At 37.8% G+C, this 19,716-nt stretch overlaps 1 protein-coding gene across 1 annotated transcript; it reads left to right on the plus strand.

Moving 5' to 3' along the window:
* The first annotated feature begins 922 nt into the window (after positions 1-922).
* On the plus strand, positions 923-14,982 carry LOC133988348 (natural resistance-associated macrophage protein 2-like). The gene is made up of 14 exons (XM_062427977.1): positions 923-1,050; positions 1,159-1,281; positions 4,439-4,558; positions 6,274-6,380; positions 6,515-6,585; positions 6,680-6,747; positions 8,432-8,587; positions 8,822-8,980; positions 9,104-9,190; positions 11,254-11,373; positions 12,421-12,570; positions 13,129-13,202; positions 13,288-13,441; positions 14,672-14,982. Exons 2-14 carry the CDS (start codon positions 1,210-1,212, stop codon positions 14,777-14,779), a joined length of 1,446 nt encoding a protein of 481 aa, XP_062283961.1. The 5' UTR covers positions 923-1,050; positions 1,159-1,209; the 3' UTR covers positions 14,780-14,982.
* The last annotated feature ends 4,734 nt before the right edge of the window (positions 14,983-19,716 follow it).

Consider the following 19,716-nt stretch of genomic DNA (forward strand, 5'->3'; position numbering starts at 1 on the left):
TGACTGACTCTCAGGCCTTAATGTGAGTGATCTTTGACTCTGATCTGAGCTTTTCTAAACATTTATTATTATCATTATTTATTATTGTGTTCTTTCTTTGTGTGAAGCACCTTTGGATCAACCATGTTTTGTTTAAGGTGCTATATAAATAAAGCTGAAATTGAAATTTTTGTAATATCACCCAGACAGCTATCTATCAAATTAGGAACGTTGCCAAAATCAGATTAATTTCTTTCATTCAGTGATGCTTAAAACCTTTATTCATGCTTTTGCCTCCAGCTATCGAGACTACTGCACACTAGCTGGAAGTGTTGATATTTTTAAAAGTGAAACTCAAAATCTGGCTTTTGATTAAAAATAGTTTATAGTCTTTTTTTATTATATTTGTTTTGAGGTTTTAAAATGTTGTTATTTTATTATTATCATCATAAGTTTTATCTTCTTATCGATTTTATTAATCTGTTTCGTCTGCCTTTTAATCTAATTTTTAACCTAGTTTTATTCTAGCTTTTATTCAACTTTATACCTCTTTTGTTTCATTATACTTTTGTCTTTTTAATCTATTTAAACTAGTTTTTACTCTAACTTAATATACTTTTAATAAACTTTTTCTCTTATTTTTAATTTATTTTTTATTATCTGTTATTTATCTGACTTTATTTAAACGTTTTAAATAATTTTATCATCCTTATTTTCTCTTGCATTCATTGATCTCAGTTTTTGTTCTCTCTTTATTTTTTTTCCTTTTCTTTATGTTTTCACTTGTTCCGTCTTATTATCAGCTTTACTTTTACAGTTGTGTGTATTTTCTAAATTATAGGATTTGTGCGGGTGACGTAAAAGCTTGTGAGGTTCAGTTTTTGTAGTTGTTTTTTTTAATAAGGGTCACCATGTTTGTGTCAAACTTCAGCAGGTGACGAGGCGGGAGACAAAACTGTGATCGAGACCACACACACACAGGGAGGGGTCTTCCTCCAAAAACAGAGCAATGATCCTGTTTCTGGTACTTACTTTGACGAGAGGGTCCCTATTCCCGACGAGGACGGTCAGGTAATCCACAAATCCAAGAGAAGTGATGCTAATCTGGTTTTTAGTGAAGCATGTTGTGCATTATATGAAGTTTGATGTTGTTATAAGTGTCAGAGTTTCTCCCTTCAGTGTGGGATTAGTCTCCGTAAACTGTGGGCCTTCACTGGACCGGGGTTCCTGATGAGCATAGCTTACCTGGACCCAGGTAACATCGAGTCGGACCTGCAGTCTGGTGCCAAAGCTGGCTTCAAGGTAGGGCTGCAAGTAACGATTATTCTCCTTGTTTAACTGATTCATTATTTGAGGTATAAAGTGTCAGGAATGAGTGAAAACAACTGAATATGCCTTCCAAATATTGTAGGAGAACCGATGGTGACCACGAAACCTGCAAAAAAAAGTGAAATGTCCTCTCTAGAGCCAGTGATTGGGTTTCTGTTCTGGGTGGAAAACTGATATAATAAAATCAATAGTGACCTGCTCCCTATGCACATATAAAGTGCTCAGTCTAAGCTATTTTCAGGTGATTTTACACTAATTAAAACATTACAGTCGCCTAAACATCAAAATAGAAAAATTATAAATATAAACCTTTTTTAGCAAATACTTTACAGCATTCGGAGCATCCCTCATACAGTCATCTGCCTTCATTCTTCACCATGCAGTTATATAAATAATACTTGCAATAATATTTACTGAAGGACCGGTCGACTCCGCTGTCTCTCCGACTGGCGAGTGCAGAGTGTCACTTATACTTTAGGTCAAAATTCAACAAAGGTCTTATTTGCCTGCATATAAACAGGAAACACAGTCTTGACTCACAACTGGCCTCAAATTACAGTTTTTCCTCAACAATGCAAACATTAAGAGCAATTGTCACATGAGTTTATACTGAGTAGCTAAACACTTCATTCGTCCTGGAAAACGTGGTCATTCATTGAAGACGTTTAACTTAACGTCAGGAGTCATTGTTTAAACCCAGACAGTTAAAGGACTAAAGGAGCTGTGCCAGTATCAAAAAGAGACACTAAACTTACATTTCATCTTATTTCTCATTTGGATTGATGTACTGTAAGTAAGGTATGGGGTCGAACCCACCGCCCGGCTGGTGCCTTTCTGTACTGAGTTTGCAGCTTCTCTTCGACTTCCTCCCACAGACTAAAACATACAGGTTAGGTTAATTAGTGACTCTAAATTGCCCCGTAGGTGTGAATGGTTGTCTGTCTCTATATATATGTGTTAGCCCTGTGATTGACTGGTGACCTGTCAAGGGTGTTCCCGCCTCTCACCCAGTGTCAGCTGAGATATGTCTCCAGCTCCCAACGTGATCCTCTAGACTAGAGAATAAGCAGTAAAGAAAATTGATGGATACTGTAACCCTGTAATAAAATCAAATATCCTCTGCAGCTAACTGGATGAATTCATGTCAGTTTTTCATTGTAATGGTTTCTCTTTTTGGTGTGTCCCCTATTCACAGTGAATCCCTTATTACATTAAATATGTACAGTAAACACTGGATCAAACATTTCAATTTCAATTTTCCAGAGTCTCAACAATCTTCCATTAGCAGCACTTAATGACAGCAGCAAAGGAAACAAACTCCCTTTAACATTTGTGCATGTGAGGATTTATGTTGATGATTGGTCTGAAAGTCATTATAAGAGCAGTGTAAATCCATCACTGCATCATTTGAAGATGTTTGTAATCATGCATTTCACTTCTGTATGAAAGCAACAAGAAATGCATTTGATGTTTTTAGAGAAAATGAATTATAAGTTTGATTTTCATGCAGCAACTGAAAAAAACTGTCACAAATGAGAGATTCAGAGTGACTGAGCAGCCTTACGTGTGACTGTTTATCCAGTTTATTTTATGTATTTGAATGTATTTATTTGCAAAGCAGCAAAAGACACAACAACAAAAGTGAGGAATCAAAATGTGAAGGTGAGATTTAGAAGAAAAGAAAAGAAAAAGCCCTAAAGGTTTATATAGGAGGAATCTCACCTCGATAATGTAATCTACAAAAATAAGCAAACAAGCTGCCATATGATTAAAAAGCAAACATGACGTACGGAGCATAAATCAAGCAAAGACATAAATAAATAATGTAATGAGGGTGTGTGTGTTTGTTTTGGCGTATGTGTGAGTGTGTGTGTGTGTGTGTGTGTGCATACTTAAATCATCTCCTTATGAAAGAGAGAGAGAGAGAGAGAGGCCAATTATAGTCAGACACGATCAGTTTGGTCTCTTTTTATTTTTATTTTTAACCTTTTCTACATTGTTTTTAACGTTGCTGTATATCTTTACTGGCAGACTTGTTTCATTTGACTATTTTATCTTCTTTTTTTAAATAGTTTTTATCACCACATATCACTCTTGTCTGCTAGTTATTAGTTTTATTTGACATTTTACTGTAATTACTGTGGTTGTTATCATATATTATAAATCCTTTCAGCCTGTATGAATGTGTACTCAGGGTGTTAATGATGCAGAGTGTTTCCCTGAATAAACAACAGCTGGAGTATTATAGTTGTGTACATCACTGTAAGGCTGGAAAAATGCTTTTATGAGGCAAAGATGGGGAAGCAGGCTGAGGCAAACATTTTGAAAATAAAAATACAAGTTTGGTGTTTATTTATGTAAAAAATGTCCCTGGTTCTAGTCCAAGAAGGGACCTTCGTTACATGTCATTCTCATTTCTCTCTCTCCACCTCCTGTCAGCCTCTCTGCCACAAACTGGGCAAAAAAGCCCAAAAGGTAAAATTGGGGGGAAAAAAGAAAGAACAAAATTATACAATCTTGAGCTGATTGAAGAGAGGTGTTGAGTGGTCAGATGGACTAATGCAATTCTGTGTTTTTATACTGATAATGTCTCAGTAATGAATATTGGTACATTCACAATATAATGTATGTATTAGGGACAGGTGTTGCATGCGCTATAAACACTGTGATACTTGCATCGGACAGTTGTTTTAGCCTCTCTATGTATATAATATCTGTCCCTATTAAATAAACCATAAGAGAGCAAGAAGTGATGATTATTAGTAATGTGGATATGATGATTAATCCAAAATATTCATGGTCAATTTCATTTTGCTAAAACTGTCAAATACGTTTTTTAATAATGTTGCTTTACTGTAATATTCAAGACACAAAAAGACAACAAAAGAACTGCAGCAGGTCATAAAATAACCTCAATCCCAGATATTATCTAGTCCTATATCAAGGTATTAGTATCTGATCTGACACGGATAACAATAAAGCCTCAATAAGAGCATGACATAAGAACACTTAGACTTACTTTATCATCTTTAGATTCTCCACAAATATCTATGAAGTCTGATTTTAAAAAGGTTAAGTGAGCACAGATGGATGATTTAACAGATGTCGCCTCTGTTCTCGTCCCCGTCAGCTCCTGTGGGTGCTGCTGGGAGCCACCATCATCGGCCTGCTGCTGCAGAGGCTGGCGGCCCGGCTGGGCGTCGTCACCGGGATGCACCTGGCCGAAGTCTGCAACCGCCAGTACCACACTGTGAGCCTACCTGTCGTTTTATAAATACCAGTGTTCTCAGCTCCTGCTATTCCTGGACAGCACTGTGCTGGCTTCACTTTAGCGTGAAATTACACTGTGACTGGTCCAGATGCTGTAATGGAGAAATCTCGAGGCTGTAAAAGCAGAAATAGTCCTGATTTACTGTAAGTGCCTGATTGCGTAAGCAGCATTCAAGCGCTGTTGTTTCAGCCTCTGTAATCCTTGGATTGTATAATCAAGAATAAATAAATCAAAGCCAAATGATAGCCTGCAACAGTTATCAAAACACCGAGGGAAATGTGGAATCTCTTATATCCATACTTCATGAATCATTAATGAGGATATATTTCTAAATCCAGCTTGTATAAAAAAGCTTGTTTGCGTCACTAATACCTGATGTGGAAAAGCAACTGTTGAACACATGGCTAAACATCATGTGACCACCCTCCTTTATTTTATTGTTCTCTTTCTTTTAAACCACAAAATGCTTTCTGCACTTCTTCTAGACACATAAGAGGCTGCAAAAAGATTCAAGATAAGATTTTCAGTGTGTGGAGTTTAAGACTGTGGTCATTTTTTGTGTGACACAGTTAAAGAAGTTAAATATTTATATTTAGGCCTGTCCAGTCCAGTCCAGCGAGTATTTATATGCACAAACTGATCTATTTTTTAAGCCAAGGGGTCAAGTTTCTTATTGTTAATCATGTAAAGATAGATAGATATTTATTGTCCACAAGGGGAAGTGTATTATGTGTTGTACTTGTACCCAGAACATAAATAGAAAAATACAAAAACACATATACAGTACATAAAACAACAATACACATATTCATACAGCATTCATTACGTGCAGAACAAGCTGGAAGCAACTCACTGAAAATAAATAAGAAACCTGATTTTATGGACTTGTGCTTTGAGCTTTATGAGCTTCATGTTACTGTAGTGCTCATAGTCCAGAGCTGCATTGGGCTGAACTCTCAAACAGTCGTCATGGTTAAACTCGCACAGCTGTGAATATTCATAAATGCTGATTAATTAGAAATGCAGATATTTTTTAAAGCTATAAACTATAGAAGCAAAGAAAGCTCATAATTATTAGAATACTGTTAGCAATTTATCAGATATTTGAAATTTGTCGATTATTTGCTTTCTTCTCAATGTTTTATGTTTACATTTAAATGACAGCATTTATTGCATTGAAATATTTTGCTAAAAAACAAAAAGTCTGTGTGAATTTATGTGGTTTGTATTCCTGTAATTTAGATTTGCAGTGGGTCATTTCTTTTTCTGTCCAATTCAAAATTTTAAGTGTGTGAGGTTTCCAGTCACTCATCTTAACTTTTCTTTCTTGGATCATCACATGACTGTCAGGAAATAACCTGTAAGCCTTAAGTGTGGATTTTTGGGAGCCAGAAGTTCAAATTCATGTTAAATTTTCCCTTTTTGACCATTTGCATAGTTGCATATTTATTGGGTAATAAGATTTAAAACCTTACAGCCTTTCTTTGTGTCCATATTGCAGATCCTTTATTGGCTTTTACATATATTTAATCTCTAAGTTAAGCAGTCATGTGCACAAAACGATTATTTGAACTGAATTTGAAACATAATCATAACTTTTCCCACTCAGGAGTTGCCTGTCTATATGATAACACTTAAATAACGCTGAATATAATATCACATGATACATTAACTTGTTTTCTTCTTCCGTCCAGGTGCCTCGTATCATGCTGTGGTTGATGGTGGAGGTGGCGATCATCGGCTCAGACATGCAGGAGGTCATCGGCTGCGCCATCGCGTTCAACCTCCTCTCCTCTGGCAGGTGGCGTGAACGGACACGACATCAGTTTAAAATCCGCTGGGACAAAAGTCACAGTGTGATGAGGGCTTTAAAATAGCATCATTACCTCTCTGGTGTCTATTATTTTAACTGTGTGTGTGTGTTTTCACTAACAGGATACCCTTGTGGGCCGGCGTCCTCATCACCATCATCGACACATTCGTCTTCCTCTTCTTGGACAAATATGGTAGGTCGTGCTCGTAGTCTGCTGGGCGTCGTTTATAAAATGACAGTGAACTATAACAGCAGTAAATCAAACATCCTCGTCTCCTTCTCGGCAGGCCTGAGGAAGCTGGAAGCCTTTTTTGGTTTGCTCATCACTGTCATGGCCATCACCTTTGGATATGAGGTACAAGCTTATATCTGCATGCATAAATATATCAAAGAAATGTTTATTGAGCATTTTGGTTCATATACAGATGACAGTGAGTCAGTTATTGTCCAGTTTAACAATTATAGAGCTAAATGTAAGCAGCGAGGTACTTAAAGGTACTTTTATGCTGTATATTTCATGTTTTATGCTCTTATATGTATGCAAGTATTTATGCTATTTATGTTGTAGTATGGATTTATGTTTTTTTGTTATTGAATTGGTAGGACACCTTGTACTGTATAAGTATTGTACTGCAGCCTTCTCTCTGCTGCATGTCCGCCCACACACACACACACACACACACACACACACTTACATTAACTTACTTATAGTGCTCATGTATTCACTCAAACACACACCTACATCCAAAGGACCACAATGGAAATAAGCTCTCAGGCTTTTAATGTGCTTTATCCTTTTCAACGACTGCTGTGCAAAGATATGATGCCTCTTGGTTGAGGCTGTGCATATATTGTTATATATATTTAGTACATCTTTTATATTACATTTTATATTAAAAAATAAGTTTAATTACTAATTTTTATTCTAGTGTGTAAGGATAATTTTTTCTGCTGTAATGAGGCTATAAGAAAGAAAAAGTTACATATCTGCATACATAATTAAACACTGTTTTCTTTATGTTTTACCAACTTATGTCTGCATGTTTCTAAAATAAACACAGTATGACAGACAGTAAAAAAAAGCCTATTTGCTCTCCCACAATGTGGCTCATTATATACTCTAATAAACATCTAAAAATGATAACCACAGTGGATAAATCATTGGTGACTGCATCGTTACTGGAATGATTACAGCAAAAAGAAAACTACTTCAGTGTTCATTTGGGCTCCTGGCTTGAAATGTTGTGAACTTATCCTTTAAATATCTCACCACACATCGGACTTCCGCTCTCTCGGTGTCAATCATTGAGCAGGTGGTGTAAAATCTTCAGGTGCTTCTTGTTACACATTATGCATCCAGACTCAGTTCTCAGTTATATTTTAAATATGTCTCCACTTGCTTTTGAAGTTGTGTATGAGTCAATGACGTTTTTTTGTGTCTATATGGGGTTTAGTGGGTTTAGGGGTTAAAATTTGAAAATAAACGTATGAATAACTTCATACACACACATTCTTTTTTGTGGACCCAGCATAACATTTCAGTTTTAATCCATTTTGAGAGAATATATTAGAGGATTATGGCAAAACTGTTTAAGTGGTGTAACCATAAAAACTTTCTACCAAATAATTCAACTAGCTTAAAAACACTGAATTCTCAATAAAACACCATATCAACTAGTTTGGTATGATCTTACATTATAACTTTTTATATTAATTAAAGTAATGGAATACAATTGTTCTAAATATTACATTTAATCTGGGGAATCATGGAGACCAGGAAACATTTGCATGTTTTAAATGAAGTAATTATTAGTATAGGTCCACTTAAATACACTGTAGGTGGATAAAATATGTAATATTTATCATTCTTTTGTGGTTACACCATTTGACATTTTCAGGAGCATTCAGTCTTAATTTTGGTTAAATGGTGCAAATGTCTGATGCTGCTTTTAAAACAATTTTTAAATATATTTTTTGAATTGCTCATCTTGCCAACCCTTATTTGTCACTGACCCTTATATTCATTTTTCCTCTGCCAGTATGTGACGGTGGGTCCAGACCAAGGCCAGCTGCTGATGGGGATGTTCGTGCCGTACTGCAAGGACTGCAGTGCGGTCCAGCTGACCCAGGCGGTGGGCATCGTCGGAGCCGTCATCATGCCTCACAACATTTACCTCCACTCTGCTCTCGTCAAGGTGCGATCAGCTGCTGGATAGATGTGACATTTATTTTATGTCATATCTATCCAGCCCTTTTATTTGTGTAAAGTTTGCTTCACAGGCACACATACACAAAAAACACAACAATAAATAAATAATGCTACCTAAATGTCTGTCTGATGGGTCTTTATGAGTTCAGACACCTCAAAGACTTCGTATGAACTATGTACGAATCAGCTAATCGGTGCGTCCAAATGTCCTTTTTTTCAGTCTCGAGAAATAGATCGGTCGAACAAGAAAGAAGTGAGAGAGGCCAACAAATATTTCTTCATCGAGGCGACCGGGGCGCTCTTCATGTCGTTCCTCATCAACGTGTTTGTGGTGGCTGTCTTTGCCGAGGCTTTCTACGGACGCACAAACTCAGAGGTGGTGAGTATTTCGGCCCACGTTACAGGACAGAAGTGAAATTTCAAGCTGGGGGGAATTTCATGAAGGTGTTTTTTTTCTTTGGCTGCTGTGCTATAGATGTTTTTTTGTGTTTTTTGATTCCAGCATAAAGTCTGCAATGAATCAGGAAGTCCTCACACAAATCTTTTCCCTATGGATGATAAAACTCTGGAGGTGGACATCTACAAAGGGGTGAGTTCAACAACAGCAAGTTAACTCAGCACTTTAGTTAACAGTGAGAGCAAAAAGTGATTCTCAGAACATAATCACATTGAATAAGAAGCTGTAGAAACACTAGAAATAAGTCCAAATAACAAAATTAAGACTAAGGCTAAAAATAAGTGTGGGAACCATCATAAATGTCTTCAGTAACGAGTTTTTTCACTCTAAAGAGATAAAGGTCAGTGACAAATAAAGATTGGCAAGATGAGCAATTAAAAATATCTTTAAAAATAGTTTTAAAAGGTTCAGGTTTGTTAAATAGTAGATTTTGTATTTTTGTTGGTTTTATGTCATTTGAAATGACATTTGCACCATTTTTTAACCAAAAGTAAGACTGAATGCTCCTGAAAATGTCAAATGGTGTAACCACAAAAGAATGATAAATATTACATATTTTATCCAACTACAGTGTATTTAAGTGCACTTAAACAAATAATTACTTCATTTAAAAACATGTAAATGGTTCCTGATCTCCATGATTCCCCAGATTAAATGTAATATTTAGAACAATTATATTCCATTAACTTTATTTAATATAAAAAGTTATAATGTAAGATCATGCCAAACTAGTTGATATGGTGTTTTATTGAGAATTTAGTGTTTTTAAGCTAGTTTAATTATTTGGTACAAAGTTTTTATGGTTACACCACTTAGACATTTTTGCCATAATCCTCTAATATATTCTCTCTAAGTGTTATTATCTCAATGTGTGCAAGTTATTCATACATTTATTTTCACATTTTAACCCCTTTAAATTGGACTAAATCACATGGAAATAAAAAACCTCATTGACCTGTATAACAAACAGTGGGTGCAGTTTTTATTCCCAACTATCACCATCTTCTGTTATTCTGAGCTGCAGTGATTGAGTAAGAGAGTAAAAGCATCGACGCTATCAGGAATCGAGAAAGAAAAACACTCAAGATGCAGCTATAATCATCCTTCATGATGTATTTAGTGTCGTAAACTATCCCTCCGTTAGTAAGACGCTGTATTTATAAAGTGGAAATTGAAAGCATTGGACAATAAAATAATTATCCTGACCTATAAAATGTTAATTTGTTCTTTATTACACACATTATTATTGTACCCGACAGTAAATCTACTGGATCTGCTTCACTTCACACATCCTGCAGCAACATTAGCATTCATTTAGAGATGTGATGAGTTAAGTCCAATATTCACTCTGTTTTAGCTCTGATTTTAGTCTCCACCGACTCCTGAGGGAAATATCTGACCTTAAAGCTGCTAAATGCTCCGCTATGTTCACCAGCTAGTCTACAGCTGCTGAGAAGGTTGTGTACAGTGAGGTTTTTTAGAGCTTTTTCACTGAAAACAGATGTTTGGAAACAACACTGACAGCAATGAAAGTGTTGGGAATGAACCAGAACAACAAAGTTCAGGGCGATAAAACCAGAACAAAAGACAGTAAAAAGCTTCTTAGAGCTCCTACACATTATCTCTTGATACCTTCTTAACCCTTACATGCTGTTCATATTCTACCATCGCAGTTTATTAACTAGAATCCCCTCATAAAAAGTGTCTTGATTCATGTTTCAGAGAGCAGAAGGACTGTATTTTTTAGGTTTTACACCACTGATTTATGGAGAAAAAACAGCTACTATCACACAATATCAAGTCCTATTTTACCTAAGACATGAAAATATAACATAGCAATAATGATTTAAATGTTATTTTATTGAAAGTGAAAATTAGCAGAACTTTATGGAGCTGTGGGGTTTATTGTAAAACCATTAGAGCAATCCTCCCTTCACTGCTACATCATGAAAAGAAATCCTCATATCTACTATCTTATTAAAACTATATTAACTATTCATTTAACTAAAAGACATGTCAATAGATACGGGTTAAATTTGACCCAGAACAGCCTCAATAGTATGTAAGAGTTGATATAAAAAATATTGATTAGCAGCTATAAATTGAAAATCGTTCTTGTTTTTACTGTGTACTTGTTTTCTGGTGAATGTAACGCTGCTGAATGTTTCCTCATACTGTGTGTGTGTCTGCGGCAGGGAGTAGTCCTCGGCTGTTTCTTTGGCCCGGCCGCGCTCTACATCTGGGCCGTGGGGATCCTCGCAGCTGGACAGAGCTCCACCATGACTGGAACGTACTCTGGCCAGTTCGTCATGGAGGTCAGTAGAGGAGGAGGAGGGAGGAGGAGGAGGGAGGAGGAGAGAGAAGGAGAAGGGAGGAGAGAGGACAGAGGAGGAGGAGGGAGGAGGAGAGAGAAGGAGAAGGGAGGAGAGAGGATAGAGGAGGACAGAGGAGGAGGAGAGAGGAGAGAGGGGGAGGAGGAGGGAGGAGAGAGGAGGAGGAGAGAGGAGGGGGAGGGAGGAGGAGAGAAGAGGAGGAGGAGAGAGGAGGAGGAGAGATGAGAGAGGAGGGGGAGAGAGAGGGAGGAGGAGAGAGGAGGACGGAGGAGGAGGGAGAAGGAGAGAGGAGGAGAGGAGGAGGAGGGAGGAGGAGAGGAGGAGGAAAGACGAGAAGGAAGGAATAGAGAGGAGGAGGGAGGAGGAGAGAGGAGGAGAGAGAAGGAGAGAGGAGGAGGAGGGAGGAGGAGGAGGAAGGAGGAGGGAAGAGTAGAGAGTAGATATGTTAGATATTTTCTCCCACATCAGGGAGGAGGAGAGAGGAGGAGATAGGAGTTATAGCATGGAGTAGATATGTTAGATATTTTCTCCGACATCAGGGAGGAAGAGAGAGGAAGAGGGAGGAGAAGGCAGGAGGAGGAGAGAGGAGGAGGAGGAGGAGAGAGGAGGAGATAGGAGTTATAGCATGGAGTAGATATGTTAGATATTTTCTCCCACATCAGGGAGGAAGAGAGAGGAGGAGGGAGGAGAGAGGAGGAGGGAAAGAGGAGGAGGGAGCAGGAGAGAGGAGGAGAGAGGAGGAGGGAAAGAGGAGGAGGGAGCAGGAGAGAGGAGGAGAGAGGAGGAGAGAGAAGGAGAGAGAAGGAGAGAGGAGGAGAGAGGAGTTATAGCATAGAGTAGATATGTTAGGTATTTTCTCCCACATCAGTCAGTTGTTTTGCTGAATTCTTGCTTTATTTGTGGCCTTTAAATAATAAACTCTTGTGTATTTCTTCCTTATTTGTTTGCTGAGCTGAAAAAGTAATAAACAAGTGCAGCTTTCTCGTAAATGTCACAGCCTGATGCGTTCTCCTCTCCTCTCCCCTTCAGGGTTTCTTGAATCTGCGCTGGTCGCGTTTCGCTCGGGTGTTTCTGACCCGCTCCATCGCCATCACGCCAACCCTGCTGGTGGCCATCTTCCAGGATGTGCATCGCCTGACGGGCATGAACGACTTCCTCAACGTGCTGCAGAGCATGCAGGTCAGACTCAGGGTTAAAAAGTGTTTACTGGCAGCTTCATACGAGCTTTCACCATCATCTCTCTACCTTTGTCAGCTTTATCTCTCTTGTGTGTCGCCTCTTAAGTCGCCTTCATCTCGTAACTCTTTATCTTTCCGGTTTGTTCTTATAGTCTGAAATACAAGGAGATGGATCTTTTATCTCATCTGTGAACTAAAGAAAAACAAATAATGAAAAATAAAACAAAACAAAATAAGATAATAAAATAACAAGTAAAGAAGGGGCAAATAAATGAAAATAAAACAAAATGAAGGAAAAAATGCAAATTTAAAAATGTGAATGAAGAAAATGAAAACCGAATTGATTCAATTAAAAAGGTGAAAATATACAGTATACTGGTGTTCAGCTTGTACTGGTCTGTTCAACCAGTCACATCTTTTAACAGGCTTAGGAATGACAGTCAGGCTTGTTTTCAATCATATAACTACGATAATAAAGCATTTTTATTTTTGTGTCCAGTAAGAGAAATATCTTTTTTAATATTTGAGATGTGACGTATCGTTTTTCCTTCTCTCACAGCTGCCATTCGCCCTCATTCCCGTCCTGACTTTCACCAGTTTACCGTCTCTCATGAACGAGTTCGCCAACGGATTGTACGTTTTTATCTGGTTCGTAACACACGAATAATTAAAATGATGCCGCTCTGATGTTCAGTGTTTTTTTCTCTTCTTCCTGCAGAGTGTTTAAGATCGGCGGAGGGGTCGTCATCCTGATCGTGTGTTGCATCAACATGTACTTCGTGGTGGTTTACGTGACGGCGCTCAACAGTGTGTGGCTCTATGTGCTGGCAGCGTTCCTCTCCATAGCGTACCTGACGTTTGTGGGATATTTGGTAGGTGACACAACAGATTGGACTGCGGTTTGAGCTTCGATCCGCTAAACATAAACCTTGTGCTTCCAATGACTTCATCCTCAAGTACTACAGTTAATTAAAACCATAAACCATCTCAGATTTCCCCTTTTTAAAGCATTATTACACAGTATAGTCACATCACTCATAGATAAATCAACATATTATAATCTTTGTGTCTTTTGTTTGTGTTTAATTGATACAAAACAACAGAAAAAGAAAAAGACTTCACACATATGGCAAAAAAAGAAGTGATATAATATGCCAGGGCACACAAAGGACAGCGATGACTCATGAAACATATTATATTATGTTACATCAGAGCAAAAACAGACAGACGGATTGACAAAAGAAGGGAAACAAAAGCACAACTGTAGTCATTATACATGCTATAATTCTAATGATGATGATGAATAACTTGTTTTATAATCCACACATGTATATGAGTGTATGTGTATGAGTGGGAGAAAGAGAAAGAGAAGGAAGTAAACATAAAAGAAAAGATGAATTATTATTAAAGGTGAGGTTCACAATTTTTCAAGTCTTAAAACAACAGTCAGAAGACCAAATGAACACTGAACCTGTTTTTCTTGCTGTAATCATTCCTCCTGTTCATACTGACTGTTGGAAGATCCCTTCATAATGATGGAGGACAAAATCCACAGTCCTGCTTCTGTGAAAACATTTATTTCAAAGTTGATTTGACGCTAATATGAAGCTTCAGCTGTCCATATGAGTCAAATCAAGTCTTCTATGTTTCAACGTTACAGTGTTTTTAGTGCCAAAGTCCCTCTTTTTGTTACTGTACTTCCACCACAGCTCAACAGGGAAACAAAAAGTTGATGAAATGAAAATCTGATGCTAAAAAGACTGTAAATGTGTCAGATATCACTTGATATGACTAACTCAGACGGCTGAAGCTGAATATAAGCTTCACATCTACTTTTTAATGACTGTGTGGACACACTGTGGATTTTGTCCTCCATCACTTCCATTGAAAGCACATTTGAAGATCTTTTAATAGTCAGTATAAACAGGAGGAATGATTAGAGCGAGGAAAACATCTTTCACTGTTCATATGGAAACCAGACTGTTGTTTTAAGACAGACTTAACAGAATTTGTGAACCTGTCCTTTAAAACAAAATAAGAAAAATGAGCAAAGACAAAAATATTAAGTAAATTTTGAATCTCTGTGTTTGTGTCTGCTGCAGTCGTGGTTATGTCTGATAGCTCTGGGAGTTTCCTGGCTGGATCCGAGGACCAGGAGAGGAAACGACACGACCATCCTGATCGAGCGGCAGCCGGAGTTTGACTCCTGAATGAAACGTGTCTCCCAATGGACGTTTGTCTCGAAGGTGCCGCTGTGTGCAACCTAACTGACCTTTGACTGTTTTGTTCCAGCACATTTATTCATCTTTATTATGGATTTATTTATACAAGAAGTTCATAAACTTCCAGATGAATTCTTAAAGTGCACAAATACAAATACACGTCCTAATGAATGATTGTACAGAACAATCGTTGTGAGTTTTGCCAAATTCAAAACGTTTACAGACAATATCTGAAAGTCTGAAAAGTCTTAAAAAACAAAAAAAGATCTTAGAAAGTATTTTAAGTCTTTAATTTCATGTATAAAAATGGTAATATTTTGTCTTACCTGACATAAGCAGTAATGTTATCTGTAAAATAATGCTATAAAATGTTTTTGTATCTGATTGTCAGGAGACGTTTTACACCGATGAACAAATAACGGGACAGTTGATTGTGCTGCAGGAAGCTGTTTCAGTCAGCAAACACTGTCACTACTTCAGCAAGTATCTTTTTTAGTAGAAACATAAATTAATTGATTATTTTTTATATGTTAAGCCATTTATCCATCTTGTGCTGCCTATCCAAGTCCATGGCATATTGACTTAATTGACTGTATCATTAGGAATTAGTTATATACTGCAAGGAAGCAGTAAAAAGATGTGATGTAATGATTAATAATTCTAGGCCATATCGTCCCTGCTGGTTTACGATCACACTTTGATGCTTCGAACAGTAAAAATAAGTGTTAAACTGCTTTTTATCTGGTATTAAAATGTCTCTAAAAGTCTTAAATGTAACTTGGTGAACCCTGCAGAAACCCAGACAGATGTGAATTAAGTTTTGCTTCCACTTTATAATTTATAAAACATTTAATTAAATGTTAATGAGTAATTTGAATGAAGTAATTTACTGATCCTTTATAAATAATGTATAAGCCTTTAATGAGACCTTTTGGGGTTGTCAGGTTGAGGGAAATCCTCCTCCAGCATCAAACTTTCTTTGCCTTTTTAGCCCTTTTGCTCAACAGGAAGTCAAAAAATGTCATTAATAAACGATGACATGTTTGTCACTTTTTAAGAAGCCATCATGACTACAGTGATAAATGTAAAAGTAAGTTGTTAATCATGTTTTTTCAATTTCTTATAAGCCATCAGCAGTCACCCGCTGTTATAAATGTTCATAAATTAATTCAATTATCATTAAGTCAATATAAATCACCTGTCTGACCATCTCAGCTTGTGTTATTATGATATTGAAGTAAGATAAGACAACGTATGAGTCAACGTTCAGTCCTCCTCTTTCTACTCGACTTGTTCCAAGGCTGCCAACACCAACACAGACTCTTTCTTTTGATATTTAGGACAGTCTTAAAAATGTTGAAACTACCCTTTAATATGTTGTTTATAAATGCATTTAAATCCAGATTCCGTTTTTCCAGAAAGGTAGATGTCAGTCAGTCAGTCTATTTGGGGGGGGGGGGGGGGGGGGGGGGGGGGGTTACAGTTCTCTTAATACAGAAATAGTTTGTGTTTGTTTACAGCAATTAACATTTATTGTAGCAGATGATTGCTGATGGCTTATAAGAAATTGAGAAACATGATTAACAACTTTTTCATTTAACACTGAAGTCTTGATCGCTTCTTTACCCTCCTGTTATTTTCCCATCGATTGTGCAACTTTTGTCCTCTCAGGTCAAAACTGACCCGGTTTTGTTTGACTGTCTAAAAGCATAAAGGTATAAATTATCACCCAATTCTGTCTTAGACCCTTTTAGCCAACTTCATTCCAACTTACTACCACCAGGTTCTACACATTTTTGGGGGGAATTTATGGTCAGTAGGCCTCATTTAAATGAAACTATACCTCAATTTTGAGTTAATAGCTGTTGTACTCCCAGGTCAGAATTGACCCAATGACAACAGGAGGGTTAAAAAGTGACTAACATGGGATCGTTTATCAGTTACATTTGACTTCCTGTTGAGCAAAAGGCCTAAAAAGAGGCCGGAGGAGGATTTCCCACAATAAATAAAGCCATTAATTAATATTTATGAACCTCCTATGAAGGTTGGTTAATCAGAAAATGGTACCAAAATGTTTTACCTTAGTTGAATTTCACATGTTGACATTACAGTACAGTACAAGGCACTACCTCCATGCAGTTTCTCTTGTGGCCACAGGGAGACGGTGCAGGCTGCAGGAGGAGACCGCTCACATACAGTAAAAGGTCTCACCAACAGAGCTGCTCCACACAGCACAGACTGAGTGACATGCTGTGTTACATCATGTTTCATGTGTTGTCACAGCTTGCACAGAAACAGCATTGTTGTAAGCGGACAAACCAACAACAAAAAAAAAAAGAAAAAAAGAAAGAAAGAAATCGTTGCATTTCATGGCGTAACACTCCTTTAAATTTCAGTGTGTGTTTGCATGTGGATGTTTGTCATGCCTGTGGTGGTGATATGTCTAAAAGAGTTGCAACTATTGTGTAACTGCGAGCGAGTACTGCTGGTTTCAGTCTTGCTCAAATTCCAGTCCTGAAGTGCTTTAGCGTTCGCGAGCCGAGGAGAGGCAGACGGACAGGTTTTTCTTTGCAATGTGGTGGAGAACTTCTTTTTTTTTTCCCTGTCATGGAGGCAGAGTTATGTAAGAGGGGAGAGTCTTCCCACCGCCCCTCTCTGTTTTTGTTTTTCTCAATGAGCCAATGTCTCCCTGCCTAGGCCTCACAGCCTGTCCAGTAGGCCCCTTTCCTGGAAACATAGCCTAGCAGAGGCCACTCAGGGGCATGCCTGCGAGGTGGGAGGGGAGGCAGGAGGGAGGAGGGAGGGTAGTGGTAGTGGTGGTGGTGGCGGTGATGGTGGGGAGGAGAAGGGGAGGAGGGAGGGGGGGGCTCTTCCAGCAAATCACATGATTGTAGACCCTACAGTCCCAGCCCTACATGAGGCTCAGATGCTGCAAGCAGATTTCAACAGCTAGTTTGTCATCAACATGATTGGATGTAGCTAATGCATGGCAGAGTGCATGAGGCTGTAAGTAGACGCTGTGGATTCCCAGGTGTGAAATTTAGAAATCGAACCACAAAACGCCTGATGGATGTGTGTGTGTGTGTGATATGTTGTTTTTTTGTCATTTATGTCAACATCTGTATAAGTTAATGAACTATTTTGTGTAGATTTTTTTAAATCTTTGGAAGTTAATTCACTGTAATTAACTCTAAATCTTGGTGTACGATCATAGCTGTCAGTAAATTTACAATTGATTTATGATAATATGATCTAATCTTTCTTTTTCTGTTGTTGTTGTATTTGAACACACAATGATGTATCTGATTGTGTACGTGTAACAGATTTAACAGAGCAGTCAGAAGATATCCCTTGAAATGTCAGTAATAGCTGACTGTTGTTTTTAATACTGTGGCTTGACTTGATGAGCTGCAACTATAAAAAAAATCATTAAGTGTTATTGAATTGTAAAGAAACTAACTCCTCTGAACAAGCACAATAAACCACAACGTGCCGTTACAACTTCTGTATGTCGGGATTATTTAAGAATAATAACTTTATGTCTTGTTTTCATTCTTTCTCTTGTCTGTGATTTAACAGCGACCTCAGGTTTTAAATGTGCAACACTTGTGATTTATTTCTTCTTTCCCCCCACATGTTTTTACGTGCTTGTGCATCAGATGTAGATGTAGTCTTCTTTCATGTTTGAAGTCACGTGTTTCTAAGGACAGATTTTCCAGGAAGGTACTGAACTGTAGCACCCTCACACTCAGCCCCGGGGCCTCAACACCAGTTGACCCCTTCGCTCTTTTCTATCTGTCGGTCTTCTCAGAGGAATGCAACACTACTAGAAGAAGGAGAAGGAGAAGAAGGCGAAGATAATGAATTTCAAGTTGATTTAGTAAACAGTGGCATCAACTTTAAACCACATGACATTTTCCAGCTGTGCGGTCCATACTTTTTGTATATATTTTTACACAGATCTGTCAGTGCTGCCTTAAAATGTCAGACACCAGGAATGCAAACAGCGGGGCCATTCTTGTTTATGTCTTGCATTGTGGCCACTGTGGGCACTGGCTGAGCTCGTGGTGTAATAGGCCCACATGTGTTTGGAAAGGGTAGACAGATTTCAAATGTGTAGTTATTGCTTGTTGTTTGGTATGGGTAGATCTCAAATGTGTAGTTATTGCTTGTTGTTTGGTATGGGTAGATCTCAAATGTGTAGTTATTCCTTTATTAACAAGGTTTTTTTTTTTAAATCTGTTTCTGTCTTGTTTTCTTCAGCTATGCAGTCTCATGTATGTATGAAGTTAACTATATCATTCATACTTGTGTTTTATGTGCTAAATAAGACTATCTACTGTCACTTAATTTCCTATCACAGTTGCTTTCTGTGTGCTGCAGCGAGAGGATCACTGTGATTTACTCAGAGGTTTTTTTTAAACTTCCAGGGGTTGAGGAGGCACTGCAGAACCTCCACGCTGTAAATATCTTGGGACCACGTTGCCTAACATGATGTCAAAACCTCTTCTGTTTATTTGCACAAGGTATAACTAATGTGTTTTAGTCGCAGCTGCTCGACGTAGTGAAAAATGATTATAAAATACTCAGGATTTGCCTGCAGCTAAGGGTGACTTATTTTAATTAAAAACAAGAGTAGCAGCAACTTTTTGTGCAGCTTTTTCAAATGAATCACTGGATTTAGATCTGAATAACACTACCTCTAGTCTAAACAGAGCTTATTTAATATTATGACTATATTTTACATGATGCAACCACTCCCAGCAACAAGCCTTATGCTAATGTAACTGCATTAGAGCCTGAGTGTGTTGTTGCACAAATGTTTGGTGATTGCCATAACATGAGTGGTTCTCAAAGCAAAAATCCCCCAACAGTTTGTCAGGCAAAAAACAGTTTGTTTTTTACAATTATGTCACTAAAGGGAA

The sequence above is a fragment of the Scomber scombrus genome, chromosome 10 (assembly GCF_963691925.1).
Source record: "Scomber scombrus chromosome 10, fScoSco1.1, whole genome shotgun sequence".
NCBI lineage: Eukaryota > Metazoa > Chordata > Actinopteri > Scombriformes > Scombridae > Scomber > Scomber scombrus.